The sequence below is a fragment of the Puntigrus tetrazona genome, chromosome 5 (assembly GCF_018831695.1).
Source record: "Puntigrus tetrazona isolate hp1 chromosome 5, ASM1883169v1, whole genome shotgun sequence".
Taxonomy (NCBI): domain Eukaryota; kingdom Metazoa; phylum Chordata; class Actinopteri; order Cypriniformes; family Cyprinidae; genus Puntigrus; species Puntigrus tetrazona.
In genome coordinates this window covers 5,783,723-5,806,015 of record NC_056703.1, presented here as the reverse complement: position 1 = coordinate 5,806,015, position 22,293 = coordinate 5,783,723, and the positions used below count along the sequence as shown (strand labels likewise).

Sequence of the window (22,293 nt, the reverse complement as noted above, 5' to 3'; positions counted from 1 at the left end):
GTAGCAATGTATTTCGGCTGCTCGTGATGTTTGCATTTCAGTGTTTCAAGCCGATGAACAAGGGAAGCTACATTTCTGACGCGTCGGTCAAAATACGTCTTTTTGGGACGCAATTACATTCAGATGAACCGGTGAACGATCGTCCATGCAATAAACGTTCATTTAACAACACAAGACGCAGGACATAAAACAGATGTGGTTAGACGAGGAAAACTATAAAGAAATAGTTGTTTCAGTGTAAAACCCTCAAATGTGAGCCGTGACAGATTTTTGGGAATGTGAACTGAAATAAAGTATAATATGACATTTTTAATTTAACAGTGTTTTAAAATGAAACGCCAAACTACTGTAAATCTAACTAATTATCATGCTCACAGGATTTTAAATTAGCAATTTTATTCCTGCATTGTCAAAATTAACTTAATGTACTTAAAATATGGGGTTAAAAATAACAAAGAGACATGAGGTTGAATTAATGAGTAAAGTTTCTTTCTGCAATATTTCACATATATGTAGTTAGGACCACTTTTAGCGTTGCTTTATTATTATTAATATTATTATTAAGTTTTGTTACTTTTAAGCCCAGATTGCTGTGTCAAAAGACATACACCATAAAACAATGTGGTTCTAAAATGGCAACGTATGCAACTATCCACCAGTGACGATCATTGCTTTTTATCTTAAATATTCATGAACAAAACTAATCACATGCTGTGTTTTTTTCCAGTGTTTGAGGGAAAAAAAATTCAACAGTGACAGCAAACTTGGAATGACTGACAAGCAGTTATTAAAACGCGTTGCATGCTGTACTTGTCAAATCAATGTTGTTAACCTCGTAATATGCAAATAACAACCTGCAAGGGTTTGCAAAGTGAAGTCTCAATACCTGACTACTCAAGACTACTAACCCAGGGTAAAGTAGATTAAGTAAAAAATTGAAAGTGTGAAAAACTCAGTAGTGGCTGTTTAGTAGTTACTGTATCTCTGCAAGAACACAAGAACGCAAGAACACTTTTGTAATGCAGACAATGTCAAAGCAAAGACGTGGGTTTCTCAATAAATTCTTGAAATCATTTTATTTTGCACCTCAAAACAAGAAGGGAATGAGTATGTGGTACATTGGGAATGTAGACACAGCTGTACTTTTACATTTTTTTTTTTTGGTGTAAGCTCAGAGAAAACAAAATTGTTAATACAGTCATAATAATTGCACTTCATAAATCTAGACTGTAGCCAGCTTTTTGCCTCCGCCAGAAACCCCCCGTTGACTCTCTCGAGTTTCTAAATTCAATTTACCGGTGAAATTTGACTGACAAAAGAAATGCTAATTTAATGCCAGGGACCGCTGTGCCCATCCAATTTTTCTTTATTTCCCCCCTCTCTGTCCCACAAGGCATTAGTCTTCTCAGTAATCTAAGTGCAGTACATTCACAGGAAAGTCACAGTCGGAATAAATATTTCAGTGTTGAGACAAAGCTTACGAGCGGCCTCAACCCGGCTCGAAAACCGCTAGCACAGAGCTGAGGAAAAACGCTCAGCCCCTCTCCGTCCACCTCTGTTTGAGAGAGGCAATGATTGTTTTTATCGTTTCAAAAAAAAAGAGGAATGGTCAAGCGACACCTCTGATAGCTGACCTCCCCTCAGATCCTCATTTAATGGAGTCACGTGCACTTCGAAGCTTTCGAAGGCGTGAGGGAAGAGTCGTTTGATCCCTAACCAATCAAGAACAAGATTTCCAACAACAGACGGCTCATTTTCTGAATTCCAAATCTGATTCATTTGGGCATGTCAGAATGCGTTTCTATGACTGAAACAGACACGATCGGCCTAATCTTGTTAATGAGGGAGGTCTCATTTCAGAGCTTTCCAACAACCGGTTCCTTTTATATCTGCTTATGTGGAGATTTGCTTCCAGTGTAGGTAAATAAATGAGCGCTCTGTTGTTTAGCTCTCGGTGGTGGTTACACCGCGAGAACAGCAGACACTTATACTGCAGCCAAAAGGAGAATAAAATGAAATAACGAAACATTAAAAAAACCTAAGCATTTTACACTCTTACTCCCTTAGCAGCCAATGCATATTATATACTACAAATATATATAAAACAACAAAAATAGGTTCAAGTCTTCAAGTTCTTTAAATACATTATATTCGAACGTCTAATTTCCGACCTCCCAAGACTTTCACACATTTTTACACCCCAAGCAGTGCAATTTCTCAAAAAAAAAAACGACTAGCGCTAAGGGTTTTCCATTTTAGCCATTAGCGTCACCTAAAAGCACTGATCTAGTTGCCTTTTTGGTCACGTTGTAATGCAAGCATTCCGTTACCTCTTACAGTGTTATGTGAGCACAGGTTCAACCGTATCTTTTACAGACAAGCGTGGTGCTTTAAGACCATCATCTTCATCGCGTCAATCCAAACGCTTACTTGGGGAGGAGAGGAGGCCATTTTTACTTCATTTAAACCACTGACTCTCACCAAAAATAAAAATATTAGTCTGATAAAATAATTTGAAAGGTAAAACAAAAAAAAAAAATGAAAGAGAGAAAAACAATAACAAAAAAATTCCCTCTTGGCAAAAAGAGAGAAAAGAATCCACATTTAGGAACATTCCAATTCCTAGCCAGCAATTCTCTCCCAGCTCTGAGCCGAGAGGCACCGATTGGCTTTCCAGCATTCACCCAACCGTGTTCTGATTCAGATCTCCCCCAGTCTGCTTTGAGCAGGATCACCAAACTCCACTGCAAACCTAGGCAATGGCAACAACTGCAGTTTGTGATTAAAGATTTTCCAGTCGCTCTTTAGATCGGCCAGGCCCGTCTCTTCTTATCTGTAAACAGGGAGGCGGATGTGTGCATGCTGGTGGTCCAATAGTCTCGGCACAGACACGGTCTCGTATCCCTTCCCCAACATCTGCTCCTTGATGCAGGGAGGATGGATGTCATTGATCAGGTATTCCAGCGACTGCAGGCTGCTGCTCAGGACTGACGTGTTACATAGACTCTTACTGGGCAAACTGCAGCACAGACCACCCGTGCTGTCTATGGCCGGGTGATGGTGGTGATGATGATGGTTTTGGTGGTGATGATGAGGGTGCTGGTGAGGATGAGGGAACCCCAGCTCCCTGTGTCCCGTCACCGGTCCAGCTGTGGTCGTCGCTCCCGGCAGCTCCTGTGGGTTGTAGCAGTCGCTGTCCGGCGTCACCAGAACGCTGTTCCACGGCGGCGCAAAGTACTGGCCCACAGAAAAGTTCCCATGCATCCCCACGCAGTTCAAAGGGGAGGAGCTGACCTTGTCCAGCCCGCCCCCACCGCTCGTGCTGGCCGTCATCGGGTAGCCTCTGGAGGAGGACACCTGCGCCCCTCCGAGCATGATGGAGCCTCCGGGAGCGCAGGTTTCTGGCGACTTGCTCACGGCGCCGCCGCCTCCGCTCCCTCCACTGTACATCCTCAAAACCGCCTGCTGCTGCTGCTGTTTCTGCCACAGGAGGTAGTCCATACCTTCTGGATACTTCATCGCCTCGCTGTTCACCGTCCCTGAATAGGCCATGTTTCCCTGCGGAGCCACACTAGTGACGTAAGCCCCCCCTGAGGAGTTTGCGGTGCCCGGTTTGGACGGGCTGGGGTTCGGTGGGCCTGTCGATGCCCCATTCTGACACACCTGCTGCAGAGCCTGGGCCTGGCAGTGCTGGTTGATCTGGTAAATGATGCTCTGGATGGAGGGAAGATTCGACTGAGGAGGGAGGCTCAATCCTCGGCCCCCCGCAACAGGTATCACGGAGCCGGCCACAGTGACGTTTGGGGGGACCGCCAGAGAGGTGGCCTCTGGCGGTTTGGGAGGCCCTGTGTGGTACACAATCTGTCCATGGCAATGACCTAAAGTGCTGCTGTTGGGAGGCGGATAAGGAGCCACCGCTATCTGCGCTGGAGACAACTTAGTCCTCCTGCCCTCTGAGTTTTTGAGGACACCCTTTGTGGAGGGTGCGAAAGACGACGAGGAAGATGAGGATGAGGACGACGAAACCTTGACGATGGCTAGCAGACCCTGGTAGCCCCCTGTGTGTAGGTGCGGGTATGGGCTGTAGCGCTGTCCGGTGGTGTCGTATCCATTCACAGTCCGGTTAAGGTGCTTGTGTTGGGGGACCCTGATGTTGGTGGGGAAGATCTTGATGGACAGAGGGCTGTTGGCCGTCTTCTGCGCGTAGGCATCCAGCTCTGCTGCGCTGGGGTAGCGCGGGGAAGGCATGGGGACAGTCAGCTCACCTGCAAGACAAACAAAATATGTAAGAAAACCAGCAGTCAGAGTTACGGCTCACATCCTATTTGTCATTTGGAGCTACCATCGAATTTGTCAGTAACCCGCACATTCTTCGAAATAAACACTATACCGTACTTGTATACACGTCCAAATCCATTTTAATAGAGACAAGCATGCTAAGCCTCAAGAAAAGCAGACTTCCATTCCCGGTTGAAGGTCACACGGTCTTGCCTTCAGGTGTAAAACAACAGCTCTGCCTCAACCACAAGAAATAAAATGAGACCTTTCCTTAACTTTGAATATTTGCATCGTGTTCTCTCAGCTCCCCATTTGGCATTGACCTTACGCACGTATGTACTTTATTGCAGTCTTTAAATGGTAAGAAAATGTCTGCAATGAACAAAAACCATATATGCATAATTCACAAATGATGTGAATATTGAAAGTTTAGAACTCTCTCTCACTCACTCTATATTCCAGTGGAGGTTTATCCCTGGATAAATAGCTCTTTTTTAACTCGAAATCAGGCACCTAAGGCATTATTAAACCAGCGCTTTGTGAAATTAATTTGGCCTCTCTATTGTTCAAAATTGGGTTACCCTTGGAGACGGAAAGGAGAGCGAGCAGGAAGTAAGGAGGATAAAAGACTTGTTTAATTGCACTGACACATTTGAGATTTATAAGTAGCACCAGTAGGTCTTAGCCTTGGCCAGGCCAATTTCTCAATTATTCAATCAGACCATCTCCAAATGAAGAGACAGACCTACATTACCCCTCCCATGAACCCCTGAAAACTCCGCCCACTGGGAATCCGTAACCGGGTTTTTTCAGCCTGTGCAGAGAAACTGTGAGACAAAATGTACTGCAAGATCTTTGTCATAAAACATGATTGAGACATCCATTAAAAACTGCACTGCGAAACTGACTCGCTCCTATTAAAACACAAAGACCCACATGTTGGGCAGGGCAGGAAATGATAAAAAACCCAATAAGCCTTAATGTATTCAAAAGCAAGACAAAGTGCCCTTGTAGTCGGACTCTGTTTTGGCTAGATCAGGGTTTCGAATCTGGCCTTTTTAGAGAAACCCTGGGCTTTTGGGATTCTGAGAAAACCGAGTTGGGGAAACAAGGAGAAAGAGCTGCGAGAGGCAGCACAGAGGATGAGTGGAGGTGAAGGGCCGTGGTGAGATTGGATTTAAACGACATTATTCAGGCAATTTCATGGCTACTTAGTTCAGTGCTACAAAAAGGCAGAGGGGGAGCGGGCAAAGCACTCAATTTACAAGTGATAAATCAACTGCCACAAATGACTACCAACCCTCTCAAAAATTATATTTTAAGGAAAGTGTGCATATTTTCTGCTTGTTTTTATCATTCGGACTAAAATTAAACTGCCACAAATGACAGTGTCAGCAAATGTCAGAGTGGTTTTCCAGACCCTCCGGGATCCAGCTGTGAGGAGGTTGTCACATTTCTGATTGTCACACATCCTTTCCTCTCTAGCTTCCATTAAGCTGACACAGGTCAATCACTCAAGCAGCTAAATCTACATCATCCATTGCTCTAAGCCCTTAAAATCTAATAGCGCATGGTAAAAAAAAAAAGTAGCGATGTGGTTGCAGAGTCAAGAAACAAACGCCTAGCAATTAATATTTTTGCGAAAGTCACAACATACACTGTAAAATCTGCAGACGCAGCTTAAAATATTAAGTTATTACATTTAGTTAAATAACAAATAACATGTTGTAACACTGTAAAATATGCTTTATATAAAAAAAATTTAATAATTTTTTACAAAATAAATAATGTCAAGGTGCCTTATCTCAAGGAAAAAGGACCTCAAAAGAAATGGGAAAGAGAATGTCAAATAAACACTTTTTTTTTTTTTTTGCAGCACAACTTTTCCAGTGGACAGGACGTATCTGACCCATTCCTCTATCCAAAACAGTTTCATTTCATGTATATTTATAGGATGTCTTGCTTGAGTGGCCTGCCTCAGACCACAGCATCTCAAATGGAATTGGAACCAGGACTCCAGAGAAGACTAAAAAATATAAAATTGTGCTGCAGCTGCTGTTGTTGTTGATATACACCTCTGTTAGGGGTCACTGTCATGAGGTTTGACCCTACTTCTTTCGGGGTTGAGATCAGACAAGACGTCCAAAAATATATTTATATGCTTTTAAATCGAATGCCGCCGTCTGAACTGATTGGCACTCCTTTTATTTAATTAAATGACAACATTTTTATAGATACAGTTTTTTGGGGGTTTTGCATGTATCATCAGCCGCTTATTTGAGATTAAAAGTCAGGTCATGCTTTAGGCCACATTTGTGCAGAAATCTAAACAAACCCCAAACAGCCACCGTCTCAGACTAGCTCTTTTATGTCTAATAAGTCTTTTTAAAGCATTCCTGAGGCTACAGAGGTCTGCAGAGTGTTTAAAGCGCGTATGTTAGCTGGCATCTTCTTGGGCAGCGGATGAAAGGATGCTTGTCTCTGCGCTGTCACAGTCTAATTGGAGGTGTTCTAAATGGGTCAGATGAAATGGGGGCTGTCGAGCATCTGTCCAGCCCATGCAGGGCCAGCGCAGGGGCCGACACTTTCAACCCCCTCGGTGACAGCAGAGCCACGGCGCTTTGATGTTTCCCCGACAGCCAGCACAGAAGGGTGGGTGGGGAGGGGTGTGTGTGTGTGTGTGTGTATGTGCGATACAACTAAACTGACAGTTTCCTCACTTCATTGGATCCATAGAGGAAAAAAACTACAGTGGATTTCAAAGAGGCATCACTGGTCCGTATGCAAATAGACGAGCCAATTTTCTGATCTCCTTTACGTAGGGAGGGGGGTCGGATCGGGTGACTATCTTTGATCATCACATGGTTTAATTAAGGATCCATGCTTTGCCATGTCACTCTCCCTTAGCCTTCTATCTCTCTCCTCCCTTCACTCCATCTCGTTTCACCAAAACGTGCTAATTATCATTAAAGCGCAGCTAATGCAGTTGCTGCCATGTGTTTTTGGGTGACAGGTCCATATTTTCCATTCCTAAACTGCTCCGTTGAATTCTTTCGTACAAAGGATAAAGCCGCTGTTTCTGTCTTTCTCTCTGTGGCCTGCTCTTGTTTGTCAACAGGCAAAAGCCTCCAGCACCTGACCTGCCATCAAAGGGTTTCACACTTCACAGGCCACGGGGATTAGAGGCCTTTCAGACCCACAGAGAGCTGCTCCAACCCACAAAGGCCTCTGGCTATTACAGCAGCTATGAGCACGATTGTGGAGAGAGAAAGAGAGGCGGACAAACAACTTTGAGTTTGCAGCGATCACTGATTTTCTCTAACGATTCTTTACTAAACACTTCTCAGTGTAATTAAAACCATGTCAAGGTTATAAACAGGCACACGTGGAATCTGTGCCAACTAAATGGGAACATCCACCCTTAACAAAAGTTACGCGCATGCTACTTAGGTGTTTGTTTAATAAACTGTTTGGCCTATTAATTACTCTTATAGCCACCAATAAGTGTGTAGTACCCTTCAATTTAAAACTGGAAAATCTGAAAAAAATGCTGGTTATAAACATCAAACGAAAGTAAAGATGGCGCTAGGCTGCAACTGCAATAAAAATATATATATATATATATATATATATATATATATATATATATATATATATATATATATATACACAAAAATACACAATACATGTCTATTGTATATTTATTCTATATTTAATACAATAGTTCCCATCCAATTTTAAGATTATTTTATTTTATCATGTTATCATGTTTTACTGTGTAGCATTATTATTCTTTACGCTTTTTTTACAGTGGTGCACATTATAACCAATCACTCACTATTGTATTGAGTTTATGCATGCAATGGCCAATCAGAAGCGTTCAGATTAGTCAGGCGCTGAAACAGTGCACGCATGCTGAATAAATTCTCTCATCATTAACAACAAAGTGAAGATGTGCGTGTGAAGTAAATATAAGAGATTTATTTAGTGAGACAGCTTCACTGATTGTAACGGGAGTGGTTTTTAAAGTGCATAAACTACACTAGACTGAAGATTACGTATGATAATGTAAATGTCCTTTGTTTTCCGTAACCGCTGTTTAAATAACCGAGGAAATGTAAGCACTATAATGAACTTGCAATGTTTTTATTAAATTATGTTTAATATATATTTAGTAAATGTAAAAAACATTACATCCATATGCTTCTTGGTAAAAGATATTACATTTATAATGTGCAGTTAATAGATTACGCATTAGGCAGCTTTTAGCCATACTCCAAAGTACATTCAGTATATTCAATACATTTGGAGCATTTTGTCCAACACTGTTAGCATATATATACACATACATACATTATATATATACACATACGTACATATATATATATATATATATATATATATATATATATATATATATATATATATATATATATATACACACATTATATATATATACACATACATACATACATACATACATATATATATATATATATATATATATATACACACACACACACACACACACACACACACACACACACACACACACACACACACACACAAAGACACACACACCAGATGGGTAAAAGCTGAACTTTCAAACATGACTTGTTTGCTCACACTTCCCCCTGCTCAGATATTACACTAACATTATCTGTCACGTAGGCCATCTCCCGAGTGAGAGCGAGTGTGAGATCTTTCATCAGCTCAGACCTGCGTGACTTATTGGTGCTCAATGTCTCTGATCACGCTTGCGAGCACAGCGCAGATGGCGTCCTGTGATAAACACAGACACTCACACCTAAACACACGCACCCACACGATAAACTCAAAAACAGATCCACACAAGAGACACGTTAGCTGCGCGAACACGCCACAAACGCAAACAAAACATACTCCAGTAAATAGGCAGACGTGAAACCACATACACACACACACACACACCGGCTCAGTGGAGTGAAGCGTGTTGTGGTTGCTCCTGTTTGCAATATGTATGTGTGTGTTGTGTATGCTAATGTGGGGCAGGAGTTCTAACAGGTGTCTGCATGGGCGACAGTCTGCAATGCCTCCTGGGCAAAATGCTTCACACTCGCTTCATCTCGACATGCGACAGCCTTGTACGGATTAATTATTTCCCCTGAGGAAGGCAGCAATCCATTCCTCGCTCGCTCACAGAACAGGAGCTACCGTGTGTGTGTGTGCTCAATCCCACAAACACAGTGAGAGCAGGCAAACCGAATTACACTGTCCCTGTCCATTTACTGCCGATTATTCCTCTTCGCTTTGCAGAAATGATCCATCGCATTCGCTGCCCGTTCTGATGCTGCACGTTTACCAGCAATCTAATATCAGCGCTGTCCTCAGCGAGCGCATTCAGTCATGCATTGTGCCTTTTTCCTCTTCTGGCATAAGGACAAATGATCCCGGCCTGCCAGGCACAAAGCGCTTGGGGAGGACGGGAGGGGAAGATTGCGGGAAGCGGGATGGCAGGGGGATAATTAGCGGAATGACCTCTGTCCTTAATCACTCGCGGCTGGCACCGAGTGCCCGTGTGTCAGGGCGGCAGTTCTCTAAATGCCATCTCTCATTACCGCCGACCGGAGAAGCTCCGCGCGCACACACAAAAACGCAAAAAGACAACAGGACCTGATCTCCGCAATCTCCCTGCCATCCTGCTGCGGGCTGGAGCAGGTGGGTCAGGGCTAGGAAAGGCCCGGGTCAGCCTGGGCCGAGGGTGCAGGGGAAGCCATACGGAGAGCTTGCGTCCTTCACGCCGCCTGGACCGCCCTTGAGCGAGCAGGCAGTGTGCGGAGGAGGCATAATCCTAAATACTCAATTAACACTACCCTAATTAGCAGCAAGAGTGTGCGTGCACGCTTTGGGGTGGGGGTTTGGGATCAGAGGGATATGAGCGAATGAGAGTGGGAAGAAAATTGTAATTGGAGGTCCTAAAAATGAGAATTGTCTGTGTAGGCTGTTTATTCGTTCTTTAAAGCCATGCATCGAGGTGGAGAACGAGAGAAAAAGAGAGCGAGAGAGGGGCCAGATGTGTGCAAGCATCCTCAGGGAGGCGTCTGCAGGAAATGATGCAGAGATGAAAGAGAAGTTGTGACACGAAATAACTGAATATTTTCAGCGTCGCATTTGCAATTAATCCTCCCCAAAATATCAACTTCCCACATAGAGCGGCGCAGATGACGCTGTACAGGCCTATAAATACGTGAACGGTGGTGGGGTGACGGGATGCAAAAAACAACAAGAAAAAACCCTTTGAAATGTCCAGCCGCGTCGATCACGCCTGCAGAAGCGGGAGAGAAGGGGTTTAACAGTCGCTGGGTTTCAACAGAACAATGAACACACACAAAACCGCATCAGCCTTGGCTCAACAAATATGGGTTGTGGCAAGGCACAGATAAACAGGAACTGATTCTGAGAAAAAACACACACATACACTGTCAGAAGCAATGCAACATCCAGCAGGTTCACAGCGCCCCCCCCACCTCCTCCTCTCAAAGCCTGACCTGTTAAAGCATATGAGCGGTCAGCACAAACGCTCAGACAGGAACAGCCATCATCTTTATGTGCCTGTGTGTGTGTGTGTGTGTGTGTGTGTGTGTGTGTGTGTGAGAAACATCTGACCCTGGCAATTTTGGGCCAAGTCCAGTTTCTTTTCCACTGGTAGGTGACTGGGCTTCTCATTGTGATTTTACATAAACCGCGCAATTGAGCAACAGATGGGCTGAATTCCAATTCGCATACTTATGAGTGTGAAAAATATGTACTACTACAGAGATATGACAGCATGTAGTAAAAAAGAAGGCATGTCGGTACTAGGACAGACTGTATGTTCATAAAACTGCATTTTCAGAACATATCAGGACTCGCACTGTTGCATACAACACTAACGTAATAGGGTCATATCACCATCATGCATTATTGGGAGTGTTATTACACTACTATAAGGTAATTGAAACACACCTGTATTCACATGCAATTTATTTTTTATTATTTAAAACACTCTACTATACACATGTAGCATTTAAAGGATTTATAGTGTTTCATTTTAGCCATTTTGAAAATTAAGTTCAGTCATTTATTAGCAACTGCCGTGACAATATTGATGCATCACTAAAATTGGTCACATTAACAAAATCCCATCTCAATGGGAATCCACAGTATTTTGGGAGTGGAATTTTTAACAAGCAAATTACAAAGACTTGTACGTGTGGATGCAGTCATTTTAGACGCTTCCAAAACTGTTGCAACAGAGATGGAAATCAATTTTTGAATACAGGGCCTTTTTCTGTTCTACAGAAGGAGACGTCTCCATATTTTGTCAGTATAGTGAATGTACAAGTCATTGGTGTTTGTTGAGTTTTTGGCTCAAGGACCGCATTTAAAGACACGCCAGAAGTGTTCACCCGGGATTTATACAGACTAGTTCTTGCACACTGACTCAATCAATCATTTCTTTTTTAACCTTGCCTTTTAAACAGAAGCATTGTCATGTTAGAATAGAAAAATGTTCTGTCCAATATGTATAAACTAAAAAGCACACAATTCCCTAAAATATCCTAATATGCTTTAATATTAAGATTTGCAAGGATATTACTAAAGTAGTCAAACCTGTTCATTGAAAGGTAGTGACCAATACTCAACACCTAATGAAACCGCAAAGGATCAAAACATCCGAACGCATCTGAACCGGTCAATCAAAGGCACTAATTGATTTTGGGTGGACTGGAATGCACCAATCCAAATATTGTATACCGCGTAGGACGGATTGAGATTGGGCCTGGTTAAACATACACAAAACAGTCAAAGCAACTCATGCATGCACCCCCCAACACAAGCAGGGTTTTATGTCACTCTGGCAGCAGAATGGTTTCATAAAAGTGGGCTGGGGAGAGAGACCGAGTGAGCGAGCGAGCATGAGGGGCTTCTGGTGTCGTTGTATTCTAAACAATACCTGCCTGTTGCTAATGGACGTGTCATCTGCTCTTCTCTCACACTGATTACTCAGCGATTACTAACCCAGGCCCCCAGTCGCCGTAACAACCGTTGCCGGCACAATGGAACCCTGAATGTGGCAGCTGTTTGAAGCTCTACAATTAACCCAGCATGCCTCTGTGTGCCTCTCCGGCTCTAATTGAGTGGAGAGCTGAAAGAACGCGGCTGTCCTCCCCCAGACCTCCTGCACCGCAGGCTCGGGTTCAGATCTCTGCCCCTCTCAAACACACACTAATGACAATAATAGAGCGGGACTGTGGACCTGTCTGTCCGGACCAAGAGTCCTACAGAGAGACATCTGAATATGCATAGACTGATAAAAATAGGTATGCTAATGATTCACAGTAATTGCTAAACAGATCGCACAAGCAAGTTGGGGAAGACAACAGTGCAAAGGTTGGATGAAGAGAAATTTGGACAAGACTTTTGTTATGGGCAATAAATACTGATATAATCCATCTGTCAATTAATAAATAATAATAAATTAAAAAAATAATAATAAACCTGTCTACTGAAGCTGTCCTCTAAGCGATGACGTAAAGAGATACTAATATACTAAAACACTTATAAAAATAAATGTTCTAAAAGAATTTTTTCAGAGTGATGCCATAGAAGAACTATTTTTAGAACCCTTCAGTCAAAAATGTCAACACTAAGCATTTTATAAAAAAATCGGTATAAAAACCTTTGGATGTTAAAGGGGTAGTTCATAAAAAAATAAAAATTGTCAGTAATTTCTTACCCTCATGATGTCCCAAATCTGTAAGACTTTTCGTTCATTTTTGAAACAGAAATAGAGATATTTTTGATGGAACCGGAGAGCTTTCTGACCCTCCATAGACAACAACACAACTGACACGTTTAAGGCCTAGAAATGTAGTAAGCACATTGTTAAAATAATACACGTGACAACATGATTCAACCTTAAATGTTATGAAGCTTCAAGAACACTTTTGATGGTTTTACGGGTTTGGAACGACATGAAGGTGAGTAATTAAATGACAGATTTTTCACTTTTTGGTGAACTACTATTTTAAAGGTACTTTATGGAAATATAGGTGTCAATAAACTTTATTTTTAATTACAGTGTAATTACAGTTCAGGATGTCCACAATGAACAGGCACACATCTATATGACCTGCATCTATGACTATGTCAATGACAGAAATATGACTTTATGGAAAAATGTCTGTTGACATTAGGGATATAAACAATTAAAAGCAAGAAAAGCAAGTGTTGAGCAGACTGAAATGGAAAAGCCATTCAAAATTTAATCTAATATTTAGTTAAGGCCACACTTGGCTCCGAGCTTAATCGATTCATTTCCTGCTCCGCTTGGGGTGAACTGGCAAAACATATTCTGGTTACTTAGCTAATTCCCAACAGATACCAGCGAGTACCCAATCAAAGGTGAATCTCAGAGCTAATAAGCGCAGGGGCTCAGAGTCAAATTAAAATGCACATGAATAATACGTGTGATACTTGAGACCTTCTCAGAGGAAATAACATTTTAGGCAATATCCACCCGAAGACAGCGCGTGAAGTTTTCATTTGCATTACTCTTCAGCGTGACACCATTTAAAAGCCAATTCCAGCATTTTAATTCAATGAAACGATGCAGATTGGAGATGCTCTCTGCTTGGTCTCTGTTTGTCTTCACACACACACACACACAGTCCATGTCATTTTAAATGTCTGGAAATCTCTTTACTCACTCCCCGCTATATACTCTGACTCTGCCTCGTCCTTCCTCTCCTCTGCTCCTGTACTCTCATCTATCTCTCCATCTCTCCCTCTCTCTCTTTGAGTAAGCGAGTTTCATTGGGGGTGCTTGCCGACTGGAATCACCTCAGGGCGAACACTTTATTATCTGCGGTCAAAGCGTCACTACAAATACCATTCTACACACACAAGTGTCACTTTGCATTTGTCTGCTCCCTGCCTGCATAGGGCCAGCAGGACCAGGCTGCCTGTACACACACACACACACACACACACACACACACACACAGAGCGTGGGAAAACGGACAACACTAGTTCCTAAATAAATATATTAAAAGATAAATTAAGATGAAAATAAATAGTACAAGAGTAAGAGAGTCAATGTATAGTAATATATATGTCAATATGTAATACATATGTCACATATGTAAAATATATACATGTGTATACACACACACACACACACACACACACACACATATATATGTATGTGTGTGTGTGTGTGTGTATGTGTGTGTATACAATCAGAGGGGCTCTCGGAGGCATATATATATATATATATATATATATATGTGTGTGTGTGTGTGTGTGTGTGTGTGTGTGTATTGATTGCTTCAATTGTTCTCATAAGTTGCTTTGGATAAAAGTGTCTGCTGAATAATATATTTACATTTTATATTATTTCTAATATATAAGTAATAAGTAATAATATGCAATTATATACATAGTAATGATTACTTTACAAATGCAATATTTAAACATGGATCTTTCATTACAACTACTGTGTTTTCTACTCTTTTTGTGGTGCTTGTGAGCTTTTTGTGTCGCTGTTTTTGTTATTCAGCACAGAACAGCTTTTCTCTGCCCTCCATACCGTAGCGGAGAGCACGAGGTACGAGAGATTATAAAGAAAGATGAATAAGAAATTCTCTGAGCTTGTAGCAGCGAGGGGAAGATAACAACCGCTCCACTCCCAGAGGAGAACCCCACAGACCCCATCCTCCCAACGCCTCCGAGAGCCCCTCTTCATCATCCGCAACAGCAGCGACAGCAGGCAGCGAGCGCTGTCCTCTCCGTGCCTGTGTGGAATGCTAACCGTCAGCAGACATGTCAGGGGCATTGTGGGACGAGAACCGGGCGACTTTGTTTTCTCTCACACTTCATGCCACACGGCTCGCCGGCGAACGAAAACAGCGCAGACAGAAACCGAGCAAAGCTGCAATGGAAAAGCTTGTACTGCACTTTTGCATTGTTCTGGTGTTTGTCAAAACCAAAGAAGTTATAATTCAAACAGCTTCAGAAAAAAAAAAAAAAAAAACCCTCAACGATCCGAAACGCATTTATTCTGCAAAATAAACTCGGAATGTGAAGTCGATGTTTTTGATTTATCTTCCCACGGCAACATTTAGAGCTCAGAAATGTATCTGTAGATCTATAGAAGTCCAAAGAACAATATTACACAAAACCAACAACAATCAGAGAAAGTCCTAGTTATCATGCAAACCTTAAACCGTTGCAATTGAAGTCATTCTCTCATGCATCTGAACTAATACGGGATTTTAAAAGCAATAACTTTATCAGTAGTTAATTTTGGTATTCTATATATTCAATTATGCCATTTGCCATGCATCATGGGACGAATTTCTTAATTCAAGGCTTATTATTTTGTCTGTAAAGAGGTTTGAAACTAGCATTATTTCAGCTTTCAAATACTATTTCTACTACAAAACATTTATATATTCTAATTGATTCAGTTTAAAATGACTATAAGGAAAAAATCTGGAACCAGGGCCATTAAAAAAAAAAGAAAAGAATAATGACTGCAGATCTTTTCGCGATTCTAATTCATTTCATAGGTATGTTTGTATTGTTGTATTCCTATATATATATAAAACATCTTTTGAAGTTATTTTTTTCCCATAATCCTCCCTTTTCTCATATCCTGCTCGCCAATACACAACATGCCTCACTCCTTTCAGGATCTTCAAATGCTGTTTTGTAGGTGTTTCTCTAGATCTGATAGCCACCCACGAACAAACAAAACATGAAGCGGCCCATTTCACTTTTCTACGACAGACTCGTCTGACTTCATGTGCGCTCGAATTTCTGGGGTCACAAAGTCGACAAGTCACTGCTCTATCTAAGCATCTTCTTGGGAGATCGAGAGCGAACGGATAGTCACAGCAATTTTTAACGACAAGTGCCGAATGAAATATCAGCTGCATCATTTTTTTTTTTTAAAGGAACATTTGTGTTACATACATGGCATTCTGACATGCACCTAATTTTTGCAAAAACAAAGCATAACAAAACAAAGTCTAAGGAGCAACTGGCGCACTGATGTCCAGAATATTCCTATTTTCTTAAAAACTGAAAGAACTGAGGAAGAAACAGTCCTCCGTCGAATAAAATCTTGGAGAACATCACAAGCTGCTCGATAGAGCTAAAGATAATGAAGAGATAACTCATAAAGCGAGCGAGAAAACGGCGAAAAAAAAAAAGTGGTTCAATTTCGATTGTCTCTGATAAGATGACCTCTTTTCGACTGCAAGATTCATATCAGCAAAACTTTCAGAAACAATCATTCACACACACATACTTTCTCACTCGCGCGCACACACACACACACACACACACACACACACACACACACACACACACTACAAAATACGCTCACATATGCAAAGTGTGTGATAGAGAGACAAATCAGAAAATTAGGCTGAGATTAGGAAGACGAAACAAGATTTCAGAGGAACAGATAACAGAAAGACAGAACTAAGGGCGTACAGTATATGCGTGTGTGTGTGTGTGTGTGTGTCCTGACAGGCCGAGGGAGATCTCACAGTGCGAGTTTGCAGGTAAATAGAAAAAGAGGGCTGCCTGCAGCTAGCCTGGAGCAAGTCTCAACCCTTCTGCTCTCTCATTTAGGAAACAAGGTCTCCGCTGCTTTAAAATGAATATTAAACACCCTACACACACACACAAGTGCTGGTGAAACCACATTAGGCCATTGACCACTGAGCCATAAGCCAACATGCTAGTAAAAACTTCACTAGATGGCCAAATCACTAAGGGGACTGCATTAGCACAAACAAGATACAAACAAGATCTATTTTCATTTCCAACACTTGTTTATTTATATCTAAACATGTCTTTGTTTGCTTTTTGACAATGTGTCTGAGAATATTAGACCACAGAGACATGTAAGGACAGGAAACAAGAAACCCAATCAAGCATGCAGAGTCTTTCATACTAATGCTTCTGATACTAATTTGCAAGAGACACACACACACACTTTACCCAGAGGAGAGTGAGTGTGTCAGGCAGGCTATTCTAATTGATGTTAAAGGTCCCAAAGGAGCAACAATGTTAGTTTAGCACGTCATGTACTGTCTGTCTTTCTCTCTCACACACACGAACCATGTGAATATGATCTGTCTGTCTTTTTTCACTAATCCCCTCTTTCATAACACATTACATGCCTCCTTTTCAATAAGAGACAGATAAATGGATGGAGAGACGGACAGGCAGAGAAATGGACGAAACGCAGGAGCTAGACAATGAGAAATGTATAGAAAAGCCGAAGAGAGTTAGACAGATGGTGAGAAGTATTTGTAGAAAAGACAGAGAGCAGACATATATAGAGAAATGAAAAGAAAGATAGAATGACAAAGAATAAGCAGAGTGATAGATAAAATGAAAGAACGATAGAACAATAGATAGACAGACAGACAGATAGACATAGAATGCTATAATCAACAGAATGATAGAACGACAGAACGATAGAAAGAACACTAGAATGATAAACAGAACAACAGATGGAATGCTAGAACGATAAATAGAATGATAGAACAGAACGATATAAAGAGATAAATGCTAGAACACTCAATAGAACAGATAGAATGATATAACAATAGACAGAATGCTAAAGCAATAGATAGATAGATAAACAGACAAATATAGACATATAAGACATAGACAGATAAGACAGATACAGACAGACGGAGAGATAGTAAGGAAGACTGAGAGAGATCAAGACAGACAAACAGAAGGTCAGTCAGTCAGACAGAGAGTGATCAGACAGACGGATGAATAAATATGAGATGGAGACAGGCAGATATCATCACAGTGTGCGCGCTCATGCTCTGCATCTTCTAACCTGTCTCCCGGCCCCCAACGGAAGGTCAGTCTCCGAGTGTGATCTCATTTCCTCGGCTGCTCTAGGAGCCCTGGATCCCCTCCACCGCCTCCTCCTCCTCCTCCTCTCCTGCCCTCCCTCTCTACCTCCTTCCAACCCGCACATACACCTGGGAGGCCCACGCGCCAGCTTAAAGGGCATCTCGCCTACGTCTGCCAAAGCCACGGCAACAGCCGCTAGCATACCAGGCCCCTTCCCCACCCCGCTCTGCCCTCTATGCCAGTGGCACCCAGAGCTCCAGGATGGGCACGGAATGAGTGGAAAGGCTGGTGGGTTCCCAGCAGCGGCCGGAAATGAGCCTCTGGGTGTGTCTGCAGGTTTCTGGCAGGGCGATCGGCCAATTGCAACCCTGGATAGCAAAGAATACTGCAGGATTGCATATAAACAACAATAAAAAAACCTTTGATTGTCACTGCCTATTGATACTACTATGAATGTGCATCACGGGGCAATGCACGCCCTGAAGGAGACCAGCTAAAATAAATGAACGCGCTAGAGAACCACGACAAAATCCCTGCAGACACAGGGCCCGAGGGCAGCTGTCAATCAATGTAAAAAGGTGAAAAAAATGTTGAAACCAAGGCTAAAAGTGACCTTTTAGTTGCCCTCTTGCTGCAAACGTGATTTGCTTTCTGCGTGGTGACCCCCGCTGGACTGGAGGAGCCTTACACTGCTGAAACAAAGACATTCTGGCAGGCATCAACATTTCATGACCCTTCCGCAACCCTTAGCCATTAATGTGAGAACTGAAACTCAGTCCAATTCTGACATCTTGTCAGTATGATACTGACTTCTGCTTCTCATATGGTTCAAGTCTTTCCCATCAGGCCTTCAGAGGTGATAATCTCTCTCTACCGGATTGGATGTTGTGACCCTGCAAATGATGTCACAGTGCCATATGTGCATCTGATTGGCTGCCAATGCCTGCTGTGGCTCAGGGCAGAGGGAGTATAGTGTTGTGATTGGACCTGAAGCACTCGCTCACTCACAGACACCTCATACAGGTGAGTCTGTAACGGATCACGTGTAACATTAGCATACGATCTACAGAAACGATTGAAATGCAAGAAAAGGGCAAAGCAAAAGAGAAAAATTAGGAGTAAATAAAAAGCCAGAGATGAAACACTGAGCTAAAAAAAGCAAAAGAGTGCACAAAATTTAAAGAGAGAACTACAAGAAATTATGAAAATCGAAAGAGTGAGAGAAAAGAAACTGAGCTAACAAGCACAGAATTAGAAGACGAGAGAGTGGATGAAAGCAAAAGGGAAAAAAGTAGAAGAGAGAAAAAGTGAAAAAGTAAAAAAGAAAGAAGGCATGGAAAATATGCTAAATAAAAACTGAAAATGTAAAAAAAAGTGGAACAAACAAGGAAATAAAGTCAACGAAGCTAAAGAAAGATAAAGAGCGCAAGAAAGAAAGAAAAAAATGAAATAAAGGGTGGGAACTAATAAAGGAGCAGGGAATATCGAAAAGAACGCGGAAAAGGGAGCGAAAGAGCAAAAGAAAGAGAGAAGGAAAGAACAAGCTACGGAAGCAAGAAAGGCAGAAAAGCACCCAGAATGCACTGCAGAGGTCAGCGTCGGAGTGGCTGTGATGTGTCCGGCCCCGGTGCTCCTGTCCCCAGGGTGCTCAGTGATGAAGGGGATCTGCCCTCCGCTCAGACTTTCATGTCGCCATCTAAGCTACTGGCAGACAGACACCGGCGGGGGCTGGACGACAGCTACAAATGTCACCCGAACAGGGAGATTTAATTAGGAACGACAAGCCCTGACGCACGAGAGTGCCGCCACATACTCCCAGAATTTAGGCATGCTGAAAGCGAGCGGCTGTGATTTATAATTTAACTAATGCCTGGCGTTTCTTTTTCATTTCTTGGCTAGAAGGGGAGAAAACTCAAAAGGCCTCCTCACTGAAGCTAATCTAATACGATATTTTTAAGGGCAGGCGGTCAACGGCTTTTTAAAAAGCACGTCGCTCTTTCTCTCTCTCTCTCTCGGTTTCTCGCTACCTCCACTTTACAACTCGCCTGACTTTCTCTCCCGTTTTTTTGAGCTCTCTTTCTGCTCAGACAGGGAAAGAGGTGTGATAATGAAAACAACCTCCTTTCCTATCTCCCGCCTCTCTCTCTCCCTTTCTCTCACCCGCTAAGCTCCATGCACTCTGGGGAAATTGATTGTCTGGCGGGCCGATCTGAGCACTCGCAGCTGATGCCGGAGCCAGTTAAGTCCCTTTTTTATTGAGGGTACGAGGCATTTTTAATGGGAGTCGCATCACTGAACTGTGCAGGCGCTCGGCATCTGCATACAGAAGGGGGCTTTAACTTTATAGTCATTTGAATACGCTCCCAAATCCCCTCGCTCTACTCGTGCCTGATCTGAGGAGGACAGAAAGCAGGAAGCCGTCCACCTCCATCATCTCCAGACACACCGGCCTCTCTCTCTCTCTCTCTCTCTCTCTCTCACCTGTCTGCGGCTCCAGACCAGACGGTGTGGTCCACACACCACACCGAAAGCTCAGCACAGACACAGATTCTCTAATCAATGACACACACAAAGGTCTTGTACTTATTGTTATGAGCTTGTGCTCTACTGCGGCGATCCCTCAATCAAAAGCAAACGGACTCCTGGAAGAGTGAGTGTGTGAGACTGAAAAAGAAAGAAACTGTTCTTTTACTATTGATTTCAGCCTCAGACCCCTACTGACTGCTTCTCAATGAGGAGTCTAGAAAGGAAGCGGCTAAATCCTGCTGAAATTGGAGGGAGGGAATCAATTTAAATCAAGCATGGCGGTCTCCATCTCCTTTCTTCTCTTCTCTTCTTTCTTTTTTTCACTTTTCCATGCAAAATCATTGATCTTTTAAATTTCTTTATCCATACCACATTCATGCATCCACTCGGATTGTGCATTCATTCGCCCACTCCTTCATCCATCCCTTTGCAGCTTTATTCCGCCATCCACTCATTCATCCATTCACCTGCTCATTCATTCATTCAATTACTTTTTTGTCCATCTTACCCTCTGCTCATTCATTTTTTAATCCTTCATCTATTTATTCATCTATATTTTCTTTATCCATGCATCCCACACATGCACCCGCTCCTTTTTCAATCTGCTTATTCATCTACCCATCTGCTCATTTCATGCATGCATTTATTATCTAACTTTTTTCATTTATTCATCCTTACTTTATCTATTCATCCAGTCTGCTTCTTATCAACCCATCCACTCCTTCAATCATTTAATCATCCATCCATCCCTGTATTAATCCATCTATCCACTCAATATTTAATCTATCCATCCATCTACTCATTTATCAATTCATCCATCATCTTATTCTTATTCATGCATTCTTCCTTTCATCCATCTTCTCATTGATTTGTTCATTCATTCATTCGTTCATCCATCAATATGCTTATCCATCCGTACATCCATTTCTTCATTCATTCTGCTCCTTTATGCATTCATTTATTTGCCCATCCATCAATACGCTTATCCAACCATCCATCCATCCATCTATCCATCCATCCACCTACACTTTTCAATCATTCAATCACTCATTCGCTTCTTCATCCATTCTACCTTCCTCTCATCCATTTCTTCATTCATTCACCCATTCTGCTCCTTCATGTATTCATCCACCCAACCTGCTTATTCAATCACACATGCATTCATCCTTTTTCTTCTCCATCCATCCATCCATCTGCATGTCCGTCCAGGCAGGGAATTCACTCACTCCTGCATTCTATTCTACGGCGCCAGTCAAGTTCTCTCACTTCCTGTTCTCAAACGTCACTCTTTTACAAAACACACACGCACGCATTCTTAAAACCCCTCAAAACAGAAACATTTCCAAAAACGGCAGCAGGTGCCCATGGATGTCCTTTCCCAAAAAAGCTGTCCCTTTAACCTTTTCCCGCTTGCCAAGAAGGAGAAAGCAGAACGATGGCGCGCTGATCAGAGAGCAGCAGGAGGACGATGCCATCCTATTACCTTTAAGCTGCTCTGAGCTTAGAGCTGAACCTAAGGGATAGTGGTTAGAGGTTCTTCAGCTCATCTGCCTGTCCTCACCATAATCAGCT

At 42.3% G+C, this 22,293-nt stretch overlaps 1 protein-coding gene across 3 annotated transcripts in view; it reads right to left on the bottom strand.

Moving 5' to 3' along the window:
* Positions 1-1,061: 1,061 nt before the first annotated feature.
* fam222a (family with sequence similarity 222 member A) overlaps positions 1,062-22,293 on the bottom strand; it is a 56,837-nt gene continuing 35,605 nt past the window's right edge. For all 3 annotated transcript variants that reach the window (XM_043239993.1, XM_043239994.1, XM_043239995.1), the window contains one exon: positions 1,062-4,265. In XM_043239993.1, the coding sequence (XP_043095928.1) occupies positions 2,830-4,265 (1,436 nt within the window). In that variant the 3' untranslated portion in view covers positions 1,062-2,829. The remainder of the gene's footprint in view (positions 4,266-22,293) is intronic.